Source organism: Pagrus pagrus (genome assembly GCF_965226575.1).
Source record: "Pagrus pagrus genome assembly, chromosome: 10".
Taxonomy (NCBI): domain Eukaryota; kingdom Metazoa; phylum Chordata; class Actinopteri; order Spariformes; family Sparidae; genus Pagrus; species Pagrus pagrus.
The window spans coordinates 1,565,735-1,586,472 of record NC_140194.1 but is presented as its reverse complement, the minus strand read 5'-3'; the positions used below and the strand labels follow the sequence as shown (position 1 = coordinate 1,586,472).

Below are 20,738 nucleotides of genomic sequence, written 5' to 3'. Positions count from 1 at the left end.
TGATTGATTGATTGAAGTACAATGACGTGTCTGTTCTACACATCACAGTTCTGTGCTGTGCTGATCTACATGTTACAGATCTATGACTGCTTGATGACGTAGAGGTCCAAACAGGAAGTGTAACCCGCACGCTTCACTCTGTCCCCACATGATCACACGGTCCAGCTGCTGTCGTCAATAATACACAACTTAAATGCCGGTAAGTTTGTTAAATGTAAAGTTATACGTTATGTAGTTAACTCTGTGTATAAACATACACGCTGTTGCCATAGTAACGCCTATTTAAGCTCTTGTTTTACTGGAGCTTCGTTGATGCGGCAGCTGGAATGTTAGCATAGCATAGCCCTGATCGATTTGTTCCACCAAACCGCATTAAGAAAAGTTACAATTTAAAAGTTGCTTGCTTGTCGGTTGGCGGACAGACGCGACAGAGTATCAGATTGATCTTTTTGGAAATCTTCATCACTCTGTAGATATTTCGGCATGTCATTGCATTCGTGAATTGCAATTAAACTTTTATAAAATCCTAATTTATTCTTGCCTCTCACCGCTCGAGATAGCCAGATTAACATACCGATCTGCGGGAGAAGCTACACATGGAAGCGGCGTTAAAAGTTAAAATTATGTCTTTAATGTGAAGCTCAGGGTTTTAATCGTTTAATAAATAATACACGTTAACGTCTTCAGAGAAAGAGCTTGAGATGTCGTTAGTTCACTGCATTTCAGCCAGAACAGAAGCCACGTTAAATCAGTGTTTTTTTGACAGGAGTTTCGCGTGACGGTCTAGTGCTCCTCGCAACGAAACGAGCCGTTTGTGACATAAAGCCAAGTGTTAACAGATGTGTGTCTGAGTGACTGCTGTCTCCTCGGTGCTGGGAGCAGGACGAGCCGCCATGATGGCAGCAGGCAGGCTGAGCTTCAGGAACATCACCGCCCTGGCTCCCATGGTCCGGGTGGGGACGCTGCCCATGAGGCTGCTGGCTCTGGACTATGGAGCTGATGTGGTTTACTGCGAGGTGAGGATGGAGGCTCCTCCTGGACATCAGAGCAAGTCACTGTTGAAGTCTTTGATTAACAGGGTCCTGGAAAATCTGGAAAAAACAGTCGACCAGTCATGGAAAATGAGAGAGAGAGCAGAATGTCCTGGAAAACCTTGTGTTGTCCTGGAACATTATTTAAACTCCCAAAAACTACACAATGTGTGGTATTAGTAGTATACTGTATAGTGATTTATGTCAAAAGGAAACCAGTTAGTTGTTCGTGTTATTTATTTATGAATTGTTTTTGGGTGTGCTCCCTGTCTGTCTTATCAGTTAGATCGTCCCTGGAAAAGTCCTGGAAAAGTCCTGGAGAATGATCTCTAGCGAAGACTGTGAACTGTGTTCTGTCTGTTTCAGGAGCTGATCGACATCAAAATGGCCCAGTGTCGCCGGGTGGTGAACGGTGAGAGCCTCCTTCACAACATGATGACGATCCAGACTGTGACTTCCACATCACTGTTTTTTTTAATTGTGTTTCTGACGGTCAGATGTGCTGGAGACGGTGGATTTTGTGGCTCCAGATGATCGAGTGATGTTCAGGACCTGTGAGAGGGAGAAGGACAGAGTCATCTTCCAGATGGTGAGACAGAGAAACATCTGGACCAGGCGACATCACACAGTGGTGGAGTCTGTAGCCCTGAAACCTGCAGATCAGTTCGCATCTTTGCACATCCGGCTCCCTCTTCGCAAAGTCTGTGAGGCTGTTTTTTGGTGAAATGCCTGAAATAAAGTCTGTGAGTCTCACAGGCTGAAGATAAGATCCTTCATTAGTCCCACACAGGAGAGTGTGTGTTGTTACAGCAGCAAAGGAGGTATCACAAATAGAGAGCAGTGATTTAAACATTAACAGTAAATAAGTAGAAGATTTAAAAAGCAGTAAGAACAATATGTACAATATAAATAGGAAACAAAAACTATATTGAGATTGCAGTCAGATATTTACAGGTTTATTCATTAACTGTCCACAGTTTAATAATGAAGCTCTTCATGTGTTAAAAACAGTTAGCGGTTGCTAACAAGTGTCTGAATGAGACTACAGAGGTTGTCGGGGACATTAAACGTCCTCACAGCGAACACGGAGACTCGTCTCCTCACTAGTCCGTCTTTACAGGCCCACTTTAGTTACACACTGTTCTCACTGTGACTTTACAACTTGTACATTGATCAGTTTATAGAAAACCTGGATAGTAAGTCAAAGCTGTTTTTCTTTTTTCAGGGAACTGCTGATCCAGACAGAGCGCTGATCGTGGCCCGGCTCGTGTGAGTCCACAGCTTCATCTCTGACTGTTAAACTCACTGTTAAAGTCATTTCTCAAGCATAAAAGTCAAACATTTTGCTAATTGTGAGGATCTGCTGCTTTTCTTTTTCTACATCTTATTGTCTAAATGACGAATCGATTGATCATGAAAATAATCGGCAGATTAATTGATAATGACAAAAATCCTCAGCTGCAGCCCTTGAACACCACACACAGCATGTAGCAGGACATTTGGTTTTTCAGCGTTTTCATGCATTTTCTGGACTGAACTTTTGAAAATGATAGAAAAATTTGAAAAATGTTTAAAGTGCTCAAAAATCAAACTGAGGAAAACATTAAAAATCACATTTGCTGTGTGAAAAACAACAGAACTGATCATTTAAAGAAGGTGAAAGTGTAAATACGATGAAAAGTAGTGTTGTTAGTGGGGGCCATTTTGTGTCCCATGATGCATCAGCTGACTAAAGACTAGTGACTGTGCTCGTCTCATAGGGAGAAGGATGTGGCTGCCATCGATGTGAATATGGGCTGTCCCAAAGAATACTCCACCAAGGTGAGTTTACCTGTCAGTGACCAACCTGCTGCTCTGACCTTTGACCTCTGGCTGACCTCTGACCTCTTGCAGGGCGGGATGGGAGCTGCTCTGCTGTCAGATCCCGACAAGATCGAGGCGGTGAGTGCTTCAGCCGGACGATGTGTCTCTGTCAAACTGTGTGTATCAAAGTTATGGAAGCGTATTAGACCTGGGATCAATATCTGACCTGAGTGATCGATCAGTGTTCAGCTCTCATTAACAGAGACAAACATGTCAATCTTCTTCTTCGTTGGTCCAGACCACCTCTGAATATGTGATCAGATCTCAAATGTGTCCTCAGTGTGTCTCGGGTGTTCACACCTGCACTGAGAGCTGTCCACCTGTGATCACATCACTCAGGATGGATATTGATACCCGGTCTGAACAGGACATTGGTCGTAGGTCACTTAAGTATTTTTTCTTTTCCCAGATCCTCAAGAAGCTGGTCACCGGTGTTTCCATACCGGTCACGTGTAAAATCAGAATCCTTCCTTCGGTAAGACGTTAAAAAATATGAATGAAATCAAAGTTTGGAAAATGCTCAATATCGACCATTTCAAGATGCTTTAGTTTGAATCTACTCCTGAAAAAAGGTCGACATCGACACAATCACTCACCCAAACCAAAAATGTTTTTAATATTTGAAATAAACGATCATGTCTTCTTGTTTGTTTGTTGTCTCCTTCAGCTGAAATTAGGAAGAATTATAATAATAATTATGATCAAAACACACAAAGTTAAAATGAGCAGCTCAGATTCAGATTTCTTTCTCAAACTTAATTTCTTCTATCATCCAATGTTTGGGGTGTTTTTATTGCAATTTATAAAAGTCAGTCCTCAGTCAGACTTTATGTGATCGTTGATTGTTGATCATGTTATTTTTCACCTGCCTGTAACTGGGTTCATGCTGTTCACTGGTTTCATGCTGTTCACTGGGTTCAGGTGGAGGAGACGGTCAGTCTGGTCCGGAGGATCGAGAAGACCGGTGTCACTGCTGTCGCTGTTCACGGCAGGTAAACTGGTTCAGTTTCCACCCAAAATCATTTTAACTGAGATTTTACTTGAATCTTTTCTGATATCTTTTGATGACTTCTGGAGTATATATTCGCCTGCTTCCTCCATGTGGTGTGATGTGTTTCTGTGTTTCTGTGCTGAAGGCTGAAGGATGAACGTCCCAGACATCCCGTCCACTGCGACTACATTCAGGCCGTCGCTCAGGCTGTTTCCATCCCCGTCATCGCCAAGTAAGCCCCGACACCTCCTGATCTTTTGGAAGGAAAATGGTTTAACGTGGTTTCATTTCATTTAAAGGAGCAAAGAAATCAACTTAAGCTTTTATCACAGTGACACAATCGTCACCTGTCTGTTATTCTCAAAGTCGTCTACAACTGTCTGCAACAAAGCAGCCGACTGAGGAGTCAGGGTTTATAAATTAAATCTAACACAGTAGGACCGCACAATATATTGTTTCAGCATCGACATCAGAGTGCACATCACAGGATGTGTAATGACGTAAGGCAAATTACCTTAAACACGTCGTGCTACCACAACAAGACATGTCTGCATAATGTTGCAGAGTTCAGTCTGATTTAATGGATCTGGGGAACATCGTTGTGAGCTTAAATCCTTCAGTTTATCAACCAAAGCAGCTGCTGTCCCCTTTTGTCCTCCAGCCACCAAAATACGCCATGTTTTTAAATCAAGATCCTGAGAGATCAAAGTGTCGATAAGAGACCTACCCATACCCTGTGTGTCCCCTGGATCCGCCCCTTAATCCGGATCAGCACTAAAAGTTAATGATGTCTTTTCTTTCCCATCCTCCGTCCACGTTTGGTGGAAAACTGTTCAGTGTTTTTGTGTAAATCTGCTGACAAACAAACAAACAAACCAACACAGGGGATATCTGTGGCGCTCCTTCATGAACACCCATTAAACTGGTTTAAAATAAATATGGTAAAGCTGCTTTCAGGTCTCAGCCAGCAGATTAACACAGATGAACAGAACTCGAAGGCGATCCGGAGGAAAATCAATCAGAACTTTATTGTTAATTAGTCATTAAACGCGGTCGCTGTCTCGTGTCTCCTGCAGCGGAGGTTCTCTGGATCTGGTGAAGACGAACGCCGACATCGAGGAGTTCAGGAGGGCGACGGGCGCCTCGTCGGTCATGCTGGCCCGCGCCGCCATGTGGAACGCATCAGTGTTCAGCAACCAGGGGCCACTTCCTGTGGAGAGGGTCATGGAGGAATACCTCAAATATGTGAGTTTTAAAAATGTCCTCAGCTCTTTTATCAGAGAAACCTGGATCCAGACTGAATCTGTTGCTGGTTGTCTCGTGTTCCTCAGGCGATCCAGTACGACAACAATGCCTTCAACACAAAGTACTGTCTGTGTCAGATGCTGAGGGACAAAGTGGAGTCTCCTCTGGGGAAGCAGCTGCAGGCGGCTCAGTCCGCCGCTGAGATCTGGTACAGTACACGACTTCTTTATGACTCCCGGCAATGTATCGAGCCGAGGTGACGCAGCCGTCTGCTGGTGTCTGCTGTCAGGTATCCGGTGGTGTGTGATGTAATGTGGTGTTGTGCTGCAGCAAGGCGTACGGGATGCAGGAGCTGTTCCAGCAGACCCAGGAACGGCTGCAGGCCCGGAGGGACGCCCTGCAGAGCAGCACCGAGCCGGACCGGCCCGTAATGGACGGAGACCTCACCATCATGGCTGTCAAGTTTGAGCGGTCAGTCATCGTTCTCAACATGCTCATTTTAAATTGAACACTGGGTGACCAGATCACATGGTGTTGGTTTTTACACTTCATGCCAGTTTTTCTTTGTTGTTGATGGAGCAGGATAAACAGAGAGATGATAAAATAAAGAAATGGTAATAAACTAATGTTTAGTATAAATATGTCACAAGCTAACAGGTTAGCATTCATCTGAAAATGCAGCTGAGGAATTTTCTAAACTGTTTGACGGTGAAACACTGAAGGTTGTTACTGAACAGGTGTTTTTTTCATGTGAAGTTTGATGATCTAAACTTGTCGTCGTGGTTTCAGGAGGGAGTATCCGCCTCGCGTCACTCCAAAGATGTTCCTGCTGGAGTGGAGCCGTAAGGAGAAACTGGACCAGCCGCTTTATGAGACGGTGAGAAACTCAAATCTGCAGCTCTGAAACTCCTGAGCTCCCCCGACTGTCGACATGCAGTTTACTGAAATAAAGCACTTCACTAAGCCTGTAAATAGTCGATATGAGCACCAACATCTCAGAGTCTGAGACCTTCAGTCTGACAAACTGCCCTCAGAGCAGCTGATGTTTGTGGCCGTCAACAGTTTGTGTGTGCTGTGTTTTCAGGTGCAGCGTTCTCAGGATCGAGGCTTTCAGTCCATCGTGACTGTCGCACAGAAGAGATACAGATCTTCACTGTGGTCAGTACACACACACGCACACACGCACACACACACACACACACACACAGAGCAGCATGGACCTGACTCTTCTCATGTTAAATCTTCATGTCGTTTTCAGGGAGAAGTCGAAGAAATTTGCCGAACAAGCCGCCGCCGTCGTCTGTCTGCGAGTCCTGGGCGTCCCGGAGGGTCGTATCGGAGAGGAAGACTCCGGCCTGGTCTGCAAGAGGAAGAGGGAAGGGAAGGTGAACGGCACCACGGAGGAAGAGGGGAACATTAAACGCCACGTAGCTGCTATTCAACAGGAAACGGACAACTCGGAGGCCGCTGCCGTGGCCGGCGGCGACCATCACAAACCAGACACGCCTCCAGAACAACCGTAGAGTTCATCGACTGTCGGAAACCTCTTCTGGTCTAAACGAGAGGACGAGACGTTTCTCTGACGGCTGATGGACGTTTGTGAGGACTGAAACAGATCGAGGGAGTTTCAAAAAGCAGCTTTGATTTTTTGTTTCTCTGCCCCGAAAACCTTCTCAGTTAATTTTCCCGGTCCGTACAAGAACTCGTCTCAGCTGCTCGACTGTTTTTTTTTTGTTTTGTTTTTTAAAAACATTTTCAACTTGTATTTTTTACCGTCATCACTTCAGTCTCAACAGTTCTCATGTTCCAACGTGGATACGCTCAGTGCAACACGGTCTTCCACTGCCTCAGATGAACAGTCGTCAGTGTTCGCTCCTCCTGATTTTCCATAAAGATATTTTTATTTGAATTAAATCCATGTTCCTAAGTGGAAACTGATGATGTGACTGTGCAGCCAGCAGGGGGCAGAGCTGGACCTTCATATTAAAGTTTCAACACTTGAGACATTTCAGAAGAAGACACTTTAATTTGAACCCTGGTGCCTTACAGAACATCTCTTTTTAATCCTGATTTTGAACGGACATTAAATGCATCGTTTGCCTCCTGATTTCATCCTGTAGTCTCTGTTGAAGACGGCTGATGTTGGATTAAATAACTTTATTTGCTGCCATCACTAATAATATATACGGTGCCATATGTTTCTATTTGTGCTTGTATCCACCTCTGGGTTTTTATTTGTTAAAGTTTTCACCTGAAAAATCTTCAAAATCCTCCAAATACAGTTTGTGTCATTATCATATTAAAGCAACAGTGTGCTATATATTTTTTTTATCTTTAGTTGTTTTCTACAAATTCAATGAAAATACCAAAACTAGTAATGAATTTATGCTGTGAACAAATACAGGTGGTGCATCTGCAGCCTGCCTCAACACGAACTGTCAAACTCACAGGAAAGAGTCCAACTGTTGCGTTCAGGTGACGTTTCCTTCATTCTGATGAACATCAGATGATAAACTAGGCGGACTCGTCCTTTAATCACCAGCCAGTCTTAAAGTCCTAAATTGAACCTGAGAGATGTTGACACCCAGCTACTGACGTCATCACAGGCCTGGCTAATGGTGCCTTCAGGGACACTGCGAGAAATGAGTACGACAATTTATCTCTCAGCGAACAGGAACTAAAGCTGCACTGCAGCAGCATGTGGCACCGTGCTGTCAATGACATGTTTTAAAGTCGGAGAACTTTTCTTTAATTTAGTGATTTTATTTGTTAAGCAAGAAAAATTGAGTTAAACTAAAGTTAATCTGGCGGGAAATTGGCGTCACAGCAGTAAAGAAAGTACTGAAACAGATGTGTAGATGTACAATATGAACATTTACTTTATATGTACAGAGTCTGTTTGACTTTGAAACAATTAAAAGACAATATTTTCCTTATTGTGTCTTAAACGTATTAATAAATCCAAAATGTAAAAAAAAACCCAAGAGAAACTTCAGTTCCTCTCTGATTTGCAAAAACTTACAAACTCTTAATGATAACAAAAGTAGAATTTAACATTTTTTAAGAAGTTTTAGTCGTGAAATTTTTTTTTTTTTTAAAGTTTCACTTCAAGAAACGACTGACGGGAGTAAGAGTTCAAAAACAGATGATAAAAAATAAATAAAAAGCAGACAGAAAAAATATATGTACAGACAATTTAAAGCATAAAGCAAAATAAATAGTCGATGACTCTGTTTACTTTTATTTATTTCAGGGCTGTTTTTATAATTACAGTAGTGTGCTGACTCGGCATGTTAACAAGAAGCTGTTGCTGAACAAATAAGCATGTTTTAATATCCACATATATTTGCAACATATTGCAAGTAAATGCTTAAATTAATGCATTTTTACACATAAAGATTCAAGTCATTTCAAATATAAGCCTGTGTAACTCTTCACGGTGTTTTATTTACCTGCAGAGTGAAGACATTAACTAAACTAAAAACTGTTATTTACACAAACAATAAAAAACAGGCCTTAAATGTTAATGTATTAATCTACATGTATTGTTGTGTGTAGTGTAGGGGCAGACTGATTACCTGCCCTGGCAGAGTAACGAGTAACTGAATGTACAGTGGCCAACATCGTCCACACAGGTATGCCAGAGTTTACGAGCTGGCCTTGAAGGCATCACGAGGATCAACCTGGAGAGTAAAACTCGCTTCAGCCGAACAGAAACACGAACCCGACCAGTTGAGTCCAGAATGGCACTTTCACGGTTTCGCTTCGCAGCTCGGAGGCGTTTTTATTGATCGTGTCGATGTCGGGTCACAACTTTTAGCCGTGAAGTTAGTCGACGTGTCGTCGGCGCCGCAGTCGAAACAAGAGTTCTGCTTTCGGTCGGATGGAAGTGAGTGAGACAGGTCAGCGCTAGAGACAGACAGGTCGGGTTAACGGCTGGTCTGGGGACAGTGACGGTCCCCGCGGTCCAATGTCCACCTTTAAGTTCGCCGAGGAGCTGGACTTCAGACTGGTCTTCGAGGAGGACTCCCGCCTCGCGGCAGGTACGTGTCAGTTTGGCGACGTTAGTTAGCAATTTGTCCGCCGCGTGAAGCTAACGACAACTAGCCGGGCTGACAGCGGAAGTGGGAGCCCTTCAAAATAAAACACTTGGGTTATTTCAAATACGTGCTGCTGTACAGAATCTAAGTTAATATGAATATAAGAGGATTCACAGAGTCGGTGAGCCACGACTTCTGGTGTTTCGTCTGATGGAGCGAACATAAAGGTCACATTTCAAGTAGGGATGCACGATATATATCTGACAGATACATTATCGGCTCAATAATGGACAATTTACATTATCGGTTATCGGCAGATAAAGAAATTAAAGCCGATAGAGCATCTACACACAGTAGGTGGTGGTATGCACCTGTACAGTTGTTTTGTGAGCAGCCAATAAAAACAGAGAAGAAGAACAGACAAGCTGAACTGCTGCACCTGAGCAGAGACACACCATGCAGACAATACAAGCTGGAAAAAAAAAATCCATATTGTGCATCACTAGATTTATATATCAAGAAATATTAAAGGACACAGTGAGGTGACTTCAAGAAATCAAACTTACACTTCCACACTGCTCCAGTGGGAAAACTGATCTGTCAATAAAGACAATAAAAAGGCTAAAAAGGTACAAATAAAAAAATAATTTTCTTTTAATGGAAACTTTTATGACCTTAGCTCTGTTAAAGAGATCAGTGTAACTTGTTGCTACGCACTCCCCCCTGTGGGGCTGCGCTGTTTGACAGATAGGATTTTACTTTGAAAATTGTAACGGGAAGTGATGTTGTGTCACTTCAGCGCGTGTGACACATCCAGCTGTCTGCTGTCAGATTTAGTTGAATGTTTGAAACGTTGATCAGCTGAAGAAGTGCAGAAAGCAGCCTCCTCTGGACCCACACAGCTGCAGACACTCTTCACAGTATCGATTAGTGTTATTGATGAGTGTTATTGATGAGTGTTATTGATGAGTCAGCTGTAGTTTAATGTGTAAGTCTGCAGGCTGTTGGGCAGGTTGCTGTCGTTAATTCTGATCAGCTAATGTTGTGTTTGTGATGTAAAGTCATATTTGATGTTGTCTGGACTGGGTTTTTGAGTTTATTGTCAGAAAACTGGCAAATATTCACATTTAAGAAAATAGCTGATTAATCAATTTGCTCAACAATAAATAAGCAGCTTTTTCTATAAAACATGACGAGAGTCTGCAGCTCTGTCAGGCTGGACATACACACAGGTACTTGCACAGAGCTAAATGCTAATGCTAGCACGCTAACATGCTTACAGTGACATAAGTGATGCCAAACAGGTGTCTTTTTTTTTTTTTACAAGGGTCACAATTTTGGTATTAGCATGTTAGCATTAGCTAATTAGGACTAAATACAACCACCAAACATAAGTACTGGACATGTTACTTGACCTAGCCTAGCCTAGCAGTTAGCTATACACAACATATATTCTAAATAATTTCCTTAAACTGTGATTTTGTTGGTCTCTCCGGTGACATGACATCTACTTCCTGTCTGTCCGTCCTGGAAGAGGGATCCCTCCTCTGTGGCTCCCCTTTTTTTAAAATGTCAGATATTTACTCACTTGAATCTCGAATCGAGGGTCTAAGGACAGAAGATGTCGCTCACTGTGCAGATTGTAAAACCCACTGAGGCAATGTGATTGTGATTTTGGGCTATATATATATATATATATATATATATATATATAGCTGGCAGGGTGACAGCAGAGTTACAGCACTACATGTTGGTGTCCTGCTCAGGAAATGCTCATGAAAACATCTAATGTAGCCGTCGTCTCCAAAGTTGAGAGCAGATTTTCGGCCCTGCAGCCTTCAGACCAAAGCTGTTCTTAAAAACACTTTTTCGTGGTCTTCATGGTCTCTGTCTCGTCTCAGGCTCGTCCTCATTTTCATTCGGTTTTGGTCACAGAGACCAGTCGAGACCACGACGGCAGGGATTTCACTGTACTGAGTAACTGTCGGATACTTTCTGTACTTCATGTTGGTTTGTTTCAGAAGACGAGTCGACCAGAAAACTGAAGCTTGCAAAAATCGTATTGTGTTCGGTGGATGATGAAACGTGAATAAAAATAGTTCAGTTAATTTCATCTCCTCAGGGTTTGTTTGTGTTTTATTACTCATAGAAAACAAAATAAAACTCCCACTCATGATCACTCACACATGTACACACATATATTCGACAAGAGACTCTGGACGTTTTTATGCAAATGTTGTTCTGTTGGTGTCTGTGGTTTGCATGTTTATTAAGTGTGTCATGCAGTGTGGGACTCTCACTGCTCTTGGTTGTGTTTTGGTCTCGGTTTAGGTGGTCTTGACCACAACGCGTCCCCAGCTCAACAAAAAGTCAGAGAATCACCAACGATATTACAATTCATCTCGAGAGGAAACGTGATTGTTTGAGCCAAATTTATAGCAATCAGTCTAAATGTTGTTGAGATGTTTCAGTCAGAATCAAAGTGGTGCAAAGATCCACTGACAGAGCGACCGAGTCGCTAAAGGTTCACTGGTTCTCTATTTCACTGATTTGTTGCTTTGCTTCAACTTTTCTGATTATAAACTGAATTAATTTGGGTTTTTTAGACTGTTGGTCAACAAAACAAGACTTTTGAAGACTTCACCGTGTGTGTTGTGCTCATTATATCGTCACTATTTTCTGATATTTCATAGAAGATCAGTTGATCATGACAGTAAACTGCAGATTAATCAAAAATGGAAACTAGAATAGCACTCAGACATGATGTAAAGATACCAGCCACATGAATAAACCTGATTTTTCATCAAGATCCAAGAATTAAACGTTAAAGAAAGTGGAATAAAAACATCCTGGATCCGTTTTTCTGGACCTGCACCAAAACTTCATGAAGTCTGTTCTGGGCTGAGACTCAGCCTCCTGGATCACATGCTGTATATGTTTTCTGCAGATGAACCAAATCAATTAATGATCCTTTCATGCTCACTGGTTCCAGTTGCAGTAAATTCTACCTCATTTTTTTGTGTTGAATGAGTCGTCACTCTGAAAATATCAGACAGCAGCGACACATGAGGCAAAACTGTGGCTTTAAGTGCAGCAACTAAAGATTAACTTTGTTATTTTCTTGTTTAATCGATGAGTTGTTGGGTCTATAAAAACGTTTTGATCAGCTGATGTCCTCAGATGTCTTGTTTTGTCCACAACCCAATAATATTCAGTTTACTGTCAGAGGAGTCTGAGAGTTTTGACCTTTTCTTCGTTTAAAAAATCACTCGCATCGATTGCTTGATTATCACAGTAGTTGTGGATTTAATCCAGTAGTTGACAACTCATCGATGAATGGTACCAGTAAGTGTCTCTGTCTGTACAAATGTTGCTCTGAAGGAAATCTAATGACATTAAATCAGAGTAAACAAACTGAATGGATACAAACACTAAGAAGTCTGTTTGGACCCTCCTGGAGATGAAAATATCAGAATCGTTTTCAGGTTCTGGTGGCTGATTGTCCCATAACGTTTGACCCTCCTCTCCTCTGTCTGTCTGTGTAAACTCAGCTTGTTGGAAGTGAAAAGATCGATTTGAGTCTTTAGTATTTTATTGATAGTCTTTCGGAGCGGTTCTGTCCACATGAAGCAGTACCGTGAACATTTTCAGTGTTTATCTGAAGTTCTGATCCGTCCTAGACTAAATGACATCAGCCATAAAAATGAAAAAGGTGGACTGCTTCATCTGCAGGTGATGAACTGGACTCTCTGTTATAAAGACATAAACAACCAGTTCATTGTGTGCTGACATCCAACAGCTGATAACTGTACATGTGCGGAGGCTGGTTGTGTTTCAGACAGCGTGACGCCCGGCCCGTCTGCCAGCGGCTTCTACTTCCTGCTTTTCTAACTGCTCTGTGGCACCCAGCTGGCAGCAGGCAGCGCTCCTCCTCCTCCTCCTCCTCCTCCTCCTCCTCCTCCTCCTCCTCTCTCTGGTTGGGGGTGGTGGTGGGGGGTGTAACTGCTGCATCACATTGCATTTATCTCCCTCCTGCATATTGAGGGTTACTTGCACAGGAGCAGCGAGCGGAGCTGCTGGAGCAGATCACAGTTGGCACTTTGACGCCTTTTTTGCATGTAGCATGCAATGTGTGTGCGAGAGCGAGAAACAGGGGTATTAATAGTAGGGTTGTGGTGAGGAGTGTGTACAGCTGTGTGAATGAACCTACTGAACTGTTGTAGATAATCTGTCAACTGTCCAGTGCAGGAACCAATAACTGCTGCTGTAGTGTCACTGCACTTTGTCTCCATCATGACCTTTAGTTCATGCATGGTGGATACGAAACTTCTTCTCAAACTTGTCTTTTACATCTAAGTGTCGTGTTTTTGCAATCAGATGGGAGCGTTAATGTGTTGGGGGGGTTTCCCAGGTCATGTGTTGCGTGGTGTGTGTTATTAAGATCTGAAATCTGAGAGTTTGAGGGTTGAAAGACCATTTTTATTTCAGGATAAAATCACCCACAAATGAAAATTCAGCCGTTATCTCCTCACCTGCATGCTGATAGAAAGAACAACACAAACATGTCCGGAGCTTCACAGTAAAACAGCGCTGCAGCTGGAGACTTGTTTTAACTCGTACAAAGCAACCAAAACATAAAATGACTCCATTCAGCTCATCCAGAGGAATCCAAGTCTCGTTTGGAGGACTCAAAGCCAAACCCTGAAATCTCACATTGATTTGAAAAGGGCAGTGAGGAGGTAATGTCTGAATTTTACATAAAGCAGCAGATCCACATGTTTCAGAGGCTGGAACAGTTAACCATCCAATCAAAATACTTCTGTCAGTCAACCTGTGGATTAATCTGCTGATTGTTGCAACACTACACAGAAGAAGTCGTCACAACACAGTAGCCGGTGTGTCTACGACGTTGATGTGTGTACCGTTGTGTATCCTGATGAACTAAAGTGTATCAACACACGACTGGTGTGTGTTTCCCTTCAGTCTGTTGGGATGAACTGAGTGATATTAATGTTAATAATTAACAGATTGTCAAAATTGTTGAATTTTCTTCAACCCATTGTTTAGTCTATAAAGTGTCATGTTTCCAGAGCTAACCCAAACTAACTCAGTTTACAGTGACCAGGAACAGAAACACAGCAAAGAACTTTTTATTAATTAAGTCAGATTCTACCTGAAGAAACCGAAGTGTTGAAGGAACCGGAGCAGAACGGAGACACAGCACAATTAAAGATGCTTCTTCTGCTGGATGCAGTAGATGTTTGCCTTTAATGTTGGACACACATTAAATATAAAGCATTTGTAGTGTGAAATATTGCGTCTGCACTAAGGTTAATGTTTTATTTCATAAAAGCACGTTAAGTTAGTGGAAGTGGTCGTTGTTACAGAACACTGTGATGTTGTTTCTGTCCACGTTTTATGAATCTGTCTGCTGTTGACAGACGAGTATTAACGGTCAGGTGCAGGACTGGTTCTGTTTGCTATGCAAATGTTCATGTCTGATTTACATGTTGGTGCGTCTCTTACACCTCGCAGGTCCAGATCTCGATGTGAGGACACCGCCCACCTCCACACAGGCTCTGGCCGAGCAGCCCGTCCTCCAGGAGCTGCAGAGTCACCCTGCATGTTTCCCCCCCGCAGACGACTACCAGTATGTCGGCTACCAACCCCAGGGGCTCCAGTATGGGGCCCAGGGGAACCCCAGAGCCTTTGACTGCCCAAGTATCCAGATCACCTCCATCGCTCCCAACAACCATGTGGAGCTGGGCATTAGCCAGGAAGTTTTGGCGGTGGGTGGGGCAGAGGGGGGTTACCATGAGGCGTCCAGGTCCAGAGGACAGCTCTACCTGCCCCTAGACTCCTGCTACCGGGACATGGTGCTGTGCCCGAGCCCCTGTAGCAGCCTGTCCTCCAGGAGCTGGATGTCCGACCTCTCCTCCTGCGAGTCCTTCTCCCACGTGTACGACGATGTGGAGGGGGAGCTGCGGGATGCTGCCCGCCTCGCCCTTGGGTCGCCCCTCGGGTCACCCCTGGGGTCCCCGGGCTGCGGGGGTGGGGCCTTCGGGGTGGAGCTGTGGCAGCAGAAGTACCAGCATCCTCTGGCCTTCAGCCCGGCGCTGTCACCTCATCAGTCACCTCGTCAGTCGCCTCGTCAGTCGCCTCGTCAGTCACCTCGTCAGTCGCCCTGCCACTCCCCTCGCACCAGTGTCACCGAGGAGAGCTGGCTGAACCGCCGGCCCACCTCCAGGTACATTCATCAGGTTTCCAAATGACTAGTCCTTTAACTTTATGTGTTTACCTAAGTAGTCTCATTGAGATCAAAATGTACTGTAGATAAAGAAACATTCATAGTCAGACACCCAATAAAACCAAAGATTAGAACAGACAAGCAGCCTTTTTGGATCAAATGTTGAATATTTATTTTGAACTGATCCTTTCTCAGGCCGTCATCCAGACCGACCTCCCCCTGCGGCAAGCGACGCCACTCCAGTGCCGACCCCCACGCCCGCTCGCCCTCCCCTCACCACTCCCCCAGCCCCACGCCAGGTGCCTCTCCACGAGGCAGTGTGACGGACGACACCTGGGTGGGAAGCCCCGCCGGCGCCCTGGGATCCCTCCTGCTGTCTGGCTACCAGGAGCTGGACGTCCCCTCCAAAACCAGGAGGACGTCGGGGACCCAGCTCGGCGTCTTGGCCGGTCAAGGAGACCCCGGACTGGAACCTTTTCTGGATTCCCCCGGAGAGGAGGGACGTGAGCAGGACGGCCTGGCCGAGCTCTTCCTTCAGGTGCCCTCCCACTTCAGCTGGAACAAACCCAAACCTGGAAACCCTCCTCTGTTCAGGTCTGTTATTATGAATTAGGCAGATTTTGTTTTTGTACTTTAACAAAGTGAATGAAGTCAATAAGGAAAAGGAAAGGTTTGATACTTTTGCAAAATATGCTTCTTCTCTTTCTGGTGCAGAGTTAGATGAAGAGATTGGTACCACCTTCATATATGCCTATAAACTTATAAGCTCAGGAGCTCAGACTGGAAACAGGACGGCTTGTCCACCTGTGAACACCTCTAATGCTCCCTGATTAATGTGATATCTCGCTTGTTTAATTTGTGCACAAGCAGGAACTTCATGGAGTGTCTGCAGGTCACCTGGTAGCGGCTCCCAGCCAAGAGTCTGGCTCATAATACATCGTAAAATCATAAAACAGTGAATTGTCCTTTTACACACTGGTGTTTTTATTTCACTGTTTTTGTTTGGGTGTGTTTTTGAACTTTGGTCGTAGCCAGGCGAGCTGTTCGGCCTGTCTGCTGTCTTTATGCTAAGCTAACTGGCCTCAGCAGGAGCTTCATATTTTCATATTGACTGTACAGACATCAGAGTGATATCAGAGAGCAAATAAGCATATTTCTCAAAATGTTTTTCTTTCAACATCCTCTAAATGGGATAACGTCTCATTCAATGTTTTTTATCTTCTAACTGGAGTGAAATAAAAAAAATTTGGGAACTCTTGAACTCCCTTCAGAGATCAGCTGCTAAAGACATAGTCATTGCTGTCATACAGTATAGAGCTGAAACGATAGATCAGTGAGTAAGTTTTGAAGAAAAGAAAAAATCAACCCTTTTCACCATTTTCTGACATTTTGTAGACCAAACAACTAGTCGTGAAAACAAACGTTAGTTGCAGTCCTGATCAATTATCTGATCACACTGTGTCTGTTGTCTCTGCCTCCAGGACCTCATCCCCACCTCCTCTGGACTGGCCTCTGCCCAACCAGTTTGACCAGTGTGAGCTGAAGCTGGAGGTCCAGCCCAGATCCTACCACAGGGCACATTATGAGACGGAGGGCAGCAGAGGATCCATTAAGGCAACTCCTGCAGGACATCCTGTCGTCAAAGTAAGTCCTCACTTCTAACTGAGAAACACGCTCCGTCTGACTCCACCCTGATGCTTGATTATATTTTGTTCCTCCACAAAATTTCCTTAAAATTTTGACATCTGTGGTCAGGTCTCTGAGGAGGAGGCATTTAATGTCAGTGGGAAATTCTGCGAAATACAGCAGCTCCATTGCCAAGTTTCAAGATACTGAGTATTAGCACAACAAAATCTCAAAAATATTTGCATTATTTCTCCTGTCAAAACTTGGTCGAACTGTAATGGAGGCCATAATACTGTCTGTTAATTAATCTAGTAGTATCAGAGTGTGCCGAATTCATCAACTGAAAATCAACTGACAGCAATTTTGATCATCATTTTTTTTGTAAAGAAAATGTACCAAACATTTTCTGGTTCCAGCCTCTAAAATGTGAGGATTTTTTCCCTTTTTCTGTTCATATCATTACAAATTGAACAGTTTTTTTTGGTGAGTTGGACTAACAAGAATTTTTGAACTGATAAAAGTCATTAGTGGTAGCCCTGTTATCAGGATGCAAATGTTTTTGAGGTTGTATTAAGAGTGAACAGTGATGTACCACTGTAGATGGTTCAGAGAGCAGCTGAGGTTGTGTTCTGCTGATGTTGGGCCGAGCAGCCTTGTGGATCCTCTGGATCAGAGAACAGAGGCAGGCCGAGGCAAGTAAAGCTCCATCAAGGCCTCAAATGTAACGGACACCAGCAGGGTTATTCTGGGTGTCACATTCTCTGCTGCTGCTGAAGCCAGATGAGCTTCCTGCTGCACGATGTGTAGAAAGTCACAGTGCTGCTGAGCGACACAGGAAACAGAAACATGCTGATGGTTGCAGTGTGAAGATTTTTTTTCTTTGGTTAAATCCACAAAATACAGCAACTCTAGAGGATCATGTCAGGCATCATGTTTTTATTTCTCTTCTGATGAAAACATGATCCGTGTATACGTTTTGGATTTATTATATGTATTTGTTTTATTTCTTTTACTATTTATTTATTATATATTTACTATCAAGTTAATCCAAGTTTTTTTTGTGTATGTGAAACCGAGTTGAAAATACAATTTTTTTTTTTTTTTGACAAAGACAAAAATATTCTCCTCCTGGATTTTTTTGTAAAAAAATAATCTTAAATTTCAGGGGAATTTTTTTTTTTCATACGCAAATGTTTTTGTTTCTCCAAGGAAATAGAAGAAATTTTACAGAAGAAATTTTTTTTCATTCATCAATAAATATTTCAGGAGGATTTTTTTTGTGGGGGGGAGTTTGACCAGATAATCTTTTGAAGTTCCTTTATTATTTTTTCATTTCTGAAATAAGAAAAACAAAATCTGAAATTTCCCTCCAGATTTTTTTCCTCCAAACAAAACTGAATTTTTTGAGATGTTTTCTCCATCTAGGAAAAAATCTGAATCTTTAGGAAAAAAAAGTTTTTTCCCTAGATTTTTCCTCCTAGAACCAAAAATCTGAATTCTTTTTATTCTATATGATGTCTTTCCTCCTATCATTTTTCCCCCCACTCAGTACCAGTTTCACACATGAAAAGGAAATCTAAAATCAGTTTTTTTGTCCTAGATGTTTTTTCCACCTAGGAAAACAAATCTGAATCTTTAGGGAAAAAAAAGTATTTTCCTAGATTTTTCCTCCTAGAACCAAACATCTGAATTTCTTTTATTCTATGAGATTTCTTTCCTCCTATCAGTTTCTTTTCCCCCACTCAGTACCAGTTTCACACATGAAAAGGAAATCTATTAAAAAAAATCAAAAAAAATGTTCTAGATGTTTTTTCAACGTAGAAAAAAAATCTGAATTTTCAGAAAAAAATCTGAATTTTTAGGGGAAAAAATCAGAATTTTTAGGGGGAAAATCTGAATTTTTGAAAAACAATAATTTTTTTTCCACCTAGAAGAAATCTGAATAATTTTTCTTCTAGAGTCTTTTCTCCTATAAGATTTTCTTCCCCACTCAGTACCAGTAACTCACATGAAAAGAAAATGTATACAAAAAGAATATTATAATTTAAATTTCTAGTTGTTTTTTTGTCCTAGAAAAAAAATCTGAATTTTTGGAGAAAAAAAATCAGAATTATTTTTGTTCTTTAAAAAAGAAACTCACATGAAAAGAAAATGTATACAAAAAGAAACTTAGGTTTTTTTCCTTCCCCCAGATTTTTTTCCAAAATATGATTTTGTTTTTTCCAGAGTCAAAACCTCCAGGAAACAACCTGCAGGTGTCTCTGACTGAGTAGCTCAGAGTGTAGGGACGCTGCCTCCAAGATTTGAGGTCGTGGGTTTGATTCTCGAGTCGTTCAGGTCCACGAAACTGATCTAGGTTGAGTTTTGAAGGCTGAAGTCCAAAAGAAAGAGTGAAAAGCTCTCAGAGACAGAGTTTATCAGTCTGATCAAACAGCTCAGGCTGATAGAGGACTGCTCTGAACTTCTGAGGTTGTCAGTTCACTTCTTATGAGACTCAGTGAATTTTAAAGTCCAACACCCAAAGTAAGAGTGAAAAGCACCCAGAGAAGATCTTTCAGTGTGAAGAGGACTGGTGGCGTGGTGGGTTTGCTCTCTCTCGGCTGGTAATAACCAGAGGCTCTCGCGCTGGTTCGAGTCCAGCTGACTGCCAGTATGTGGAGCCTCAGTTGTGGGAGATGTTCCTGTGGTATCTTGAAGATGGAAGCAGGGAACCTTTGACTCTCACAAAATTAAAGAACTATATTTATGTTTCCAGCAGCAGTGAAATGTTCCTGCAGGCTCCAGGTGGCACAGGCTGACAACTGAGACTCAAGGTACTGGCAGGCAGCAGGATTCGAACCAGGGCCCGATCGTCTGGTTACTACCAGCTGAGAACAAACCCACCGCGCCACCAGGTCCTCTTCACACTGGGATTTCTCTGGGTGCTTTTCACTCTCACTTTGGGTTTTGGACTTTAACATTCACTGAGTCTCATAAGAATCGAACCATCGACCTCAGAAGTTCAGAGAAGTCGTGTATCAGCCTGAGCTGTCTGATCAGACTGATGAACTCTGTCTCTCAGAGCTTTTCATTCTTTCTTTTGGACTTCAGCCTTCAAAATTCAACACAGATCAGTTTTCTGGACTGGAACAACTCAACTTCTAGAAGTTAAATGATGAAAATTTAGATTTTTTTCCTAAAAATTCAGATTTTTTTTCTAAAACTTCTGACTTCGGAGCCTACTCCCCTTTTCCTCAAAAAAGTATGTACTTTTTAAAAGTGTGCACTTTTAAGTACGTACTACTTAAGTACGTACTTTTAAGTACACACTTTTAAGTGTGTACTTTTTTAAAGTATGCACTTTTCTAAAGTGTGTACTTTTTCCTCTAAAAAACTCCAAAAAACAATTGCACCAGGGAATGAGTTGCATCAGGGAACACTTAGAGGAACAGCAAAGTCTAATTATCTTCTTTTATAGATTTCCTTTTCATGTGTGAAACTGGTACTGAGTGGGGAAACAATCTAATAGGAGGAAAACATCTTCTAGAAGTTAAATGATTCATTTTTTCCCCTAGAAATTCAGATTTCTTTAAAAAAAAATTTTAATTCAGACCCCCCCCTCCTTTGTCCCCCAAATTCTAACTCCGCCCACCCCCCCAAAAAAAGATTATCAGACTTTTTTCCCTCAAATTTCTAAAACGTTTCAAACTTTTTCT

The 20,738-nt window shown here is 42.5% G+C and overlaps 2 protein-coding genes across 3 annotated transcripts in view; both read left to right on the top strand.

The window, feature by feature from the left end:
• The first annotated feature begins 92 nt into the window (after positions 1-92).
• dus2 (dihydrouridine synthase 2) lies at positions 93-7,450 on the top strand. 2 transcript variants are annotated; one of them, XM_084363672.1, is made up of 16 exons: positions 93-199; positions 883-1,016; positions 1,398-1,443; positions 1,529-1,620; positions 2,257-2,300; positions 2,792-2,852; positions 2,925-2,972; positions 3,304-3,369; positions 3,816-3,886; positions 4,031-4,117; positions 4,962-5,130; positions 5,217-5,338; positions 5,461-5,601; positions 5,920-6,007; positions 6,215-6,288; positions 6,389-7,450. In XM_084363672.1, the coding sequence occupies exons 2-16, from the start codon at positions 894-896 to the stop codon at positions 6,651-6,653; spliced, it is 1,497 nt and encodes a 498-aa protein (XP_084219798.1). In that variant the 5' UTR covers positions 93-199; positions 883-893; the 3' UTR covers positions 6,654-7,450. The 2 variants fall into 2 exon arrangements, with proteins under 2 accessions (XP_084219798.1, XP_084219799.1); XM_084363673.1 differs by having other exon boundaries at positions 96-199; positions 767-1,016.
• A 1,005-nt stretch (positions 7,451-8,455) lies between these two features.
• LOC311263535 (nuclear factor of activated T-cells, cytoplasmic 3-like) overlaps positions 8,456-20,738 on the top strand; it is a 31,785-nt gene continuing 19,502 nt past the window's right edge. The window contains exons 1-4 of the mRNA XM_084363671.1: positions 8,456-9,173; positions 14,706-15,417; positions 15,613-16,011; positions 16,899-17,061. Of these exons, the coding sequence (XP_084219797.1) occupies positions 9,101-9,173; positions 14,706-15,417; positions 15,613-16,011; positions 16,899-17,061 (1,347 nt within the window). The 5' untranslated portion in view covers positions 8,456-9,100. The remainder of the gene's footprint in view (positions 9,174-14,705; positions 15,418-15,612; positions 16,012-16,898; positions 17,062-20,738) is intronic.

Excerpts from the sequence above, each read along its gene's own strand:
- dus2 (XM_084363672.1), top strand. The coding sequence starts at position 894 with ATGATGGCAGCAGGCAGGCTGAGCTTCAGGAACATCACCGCCCTGGCT. Across the intron at positions 3,370-3,815 it reads AAATCAGAATCCTTCCTTCG|GTGGAGGAGACGGTCAGTCT; the intron begins GTAAGACGTTAA and ends CACTGGGTTCAG. Across the intron at positions 6,008-6,214 it reads ACCAGCCGCTTTATGAGACG|GTGCAGCGTTCTCAGGATCG; the intron begins GTGAGAAACTCA and ends CTGTGTTTTCAG.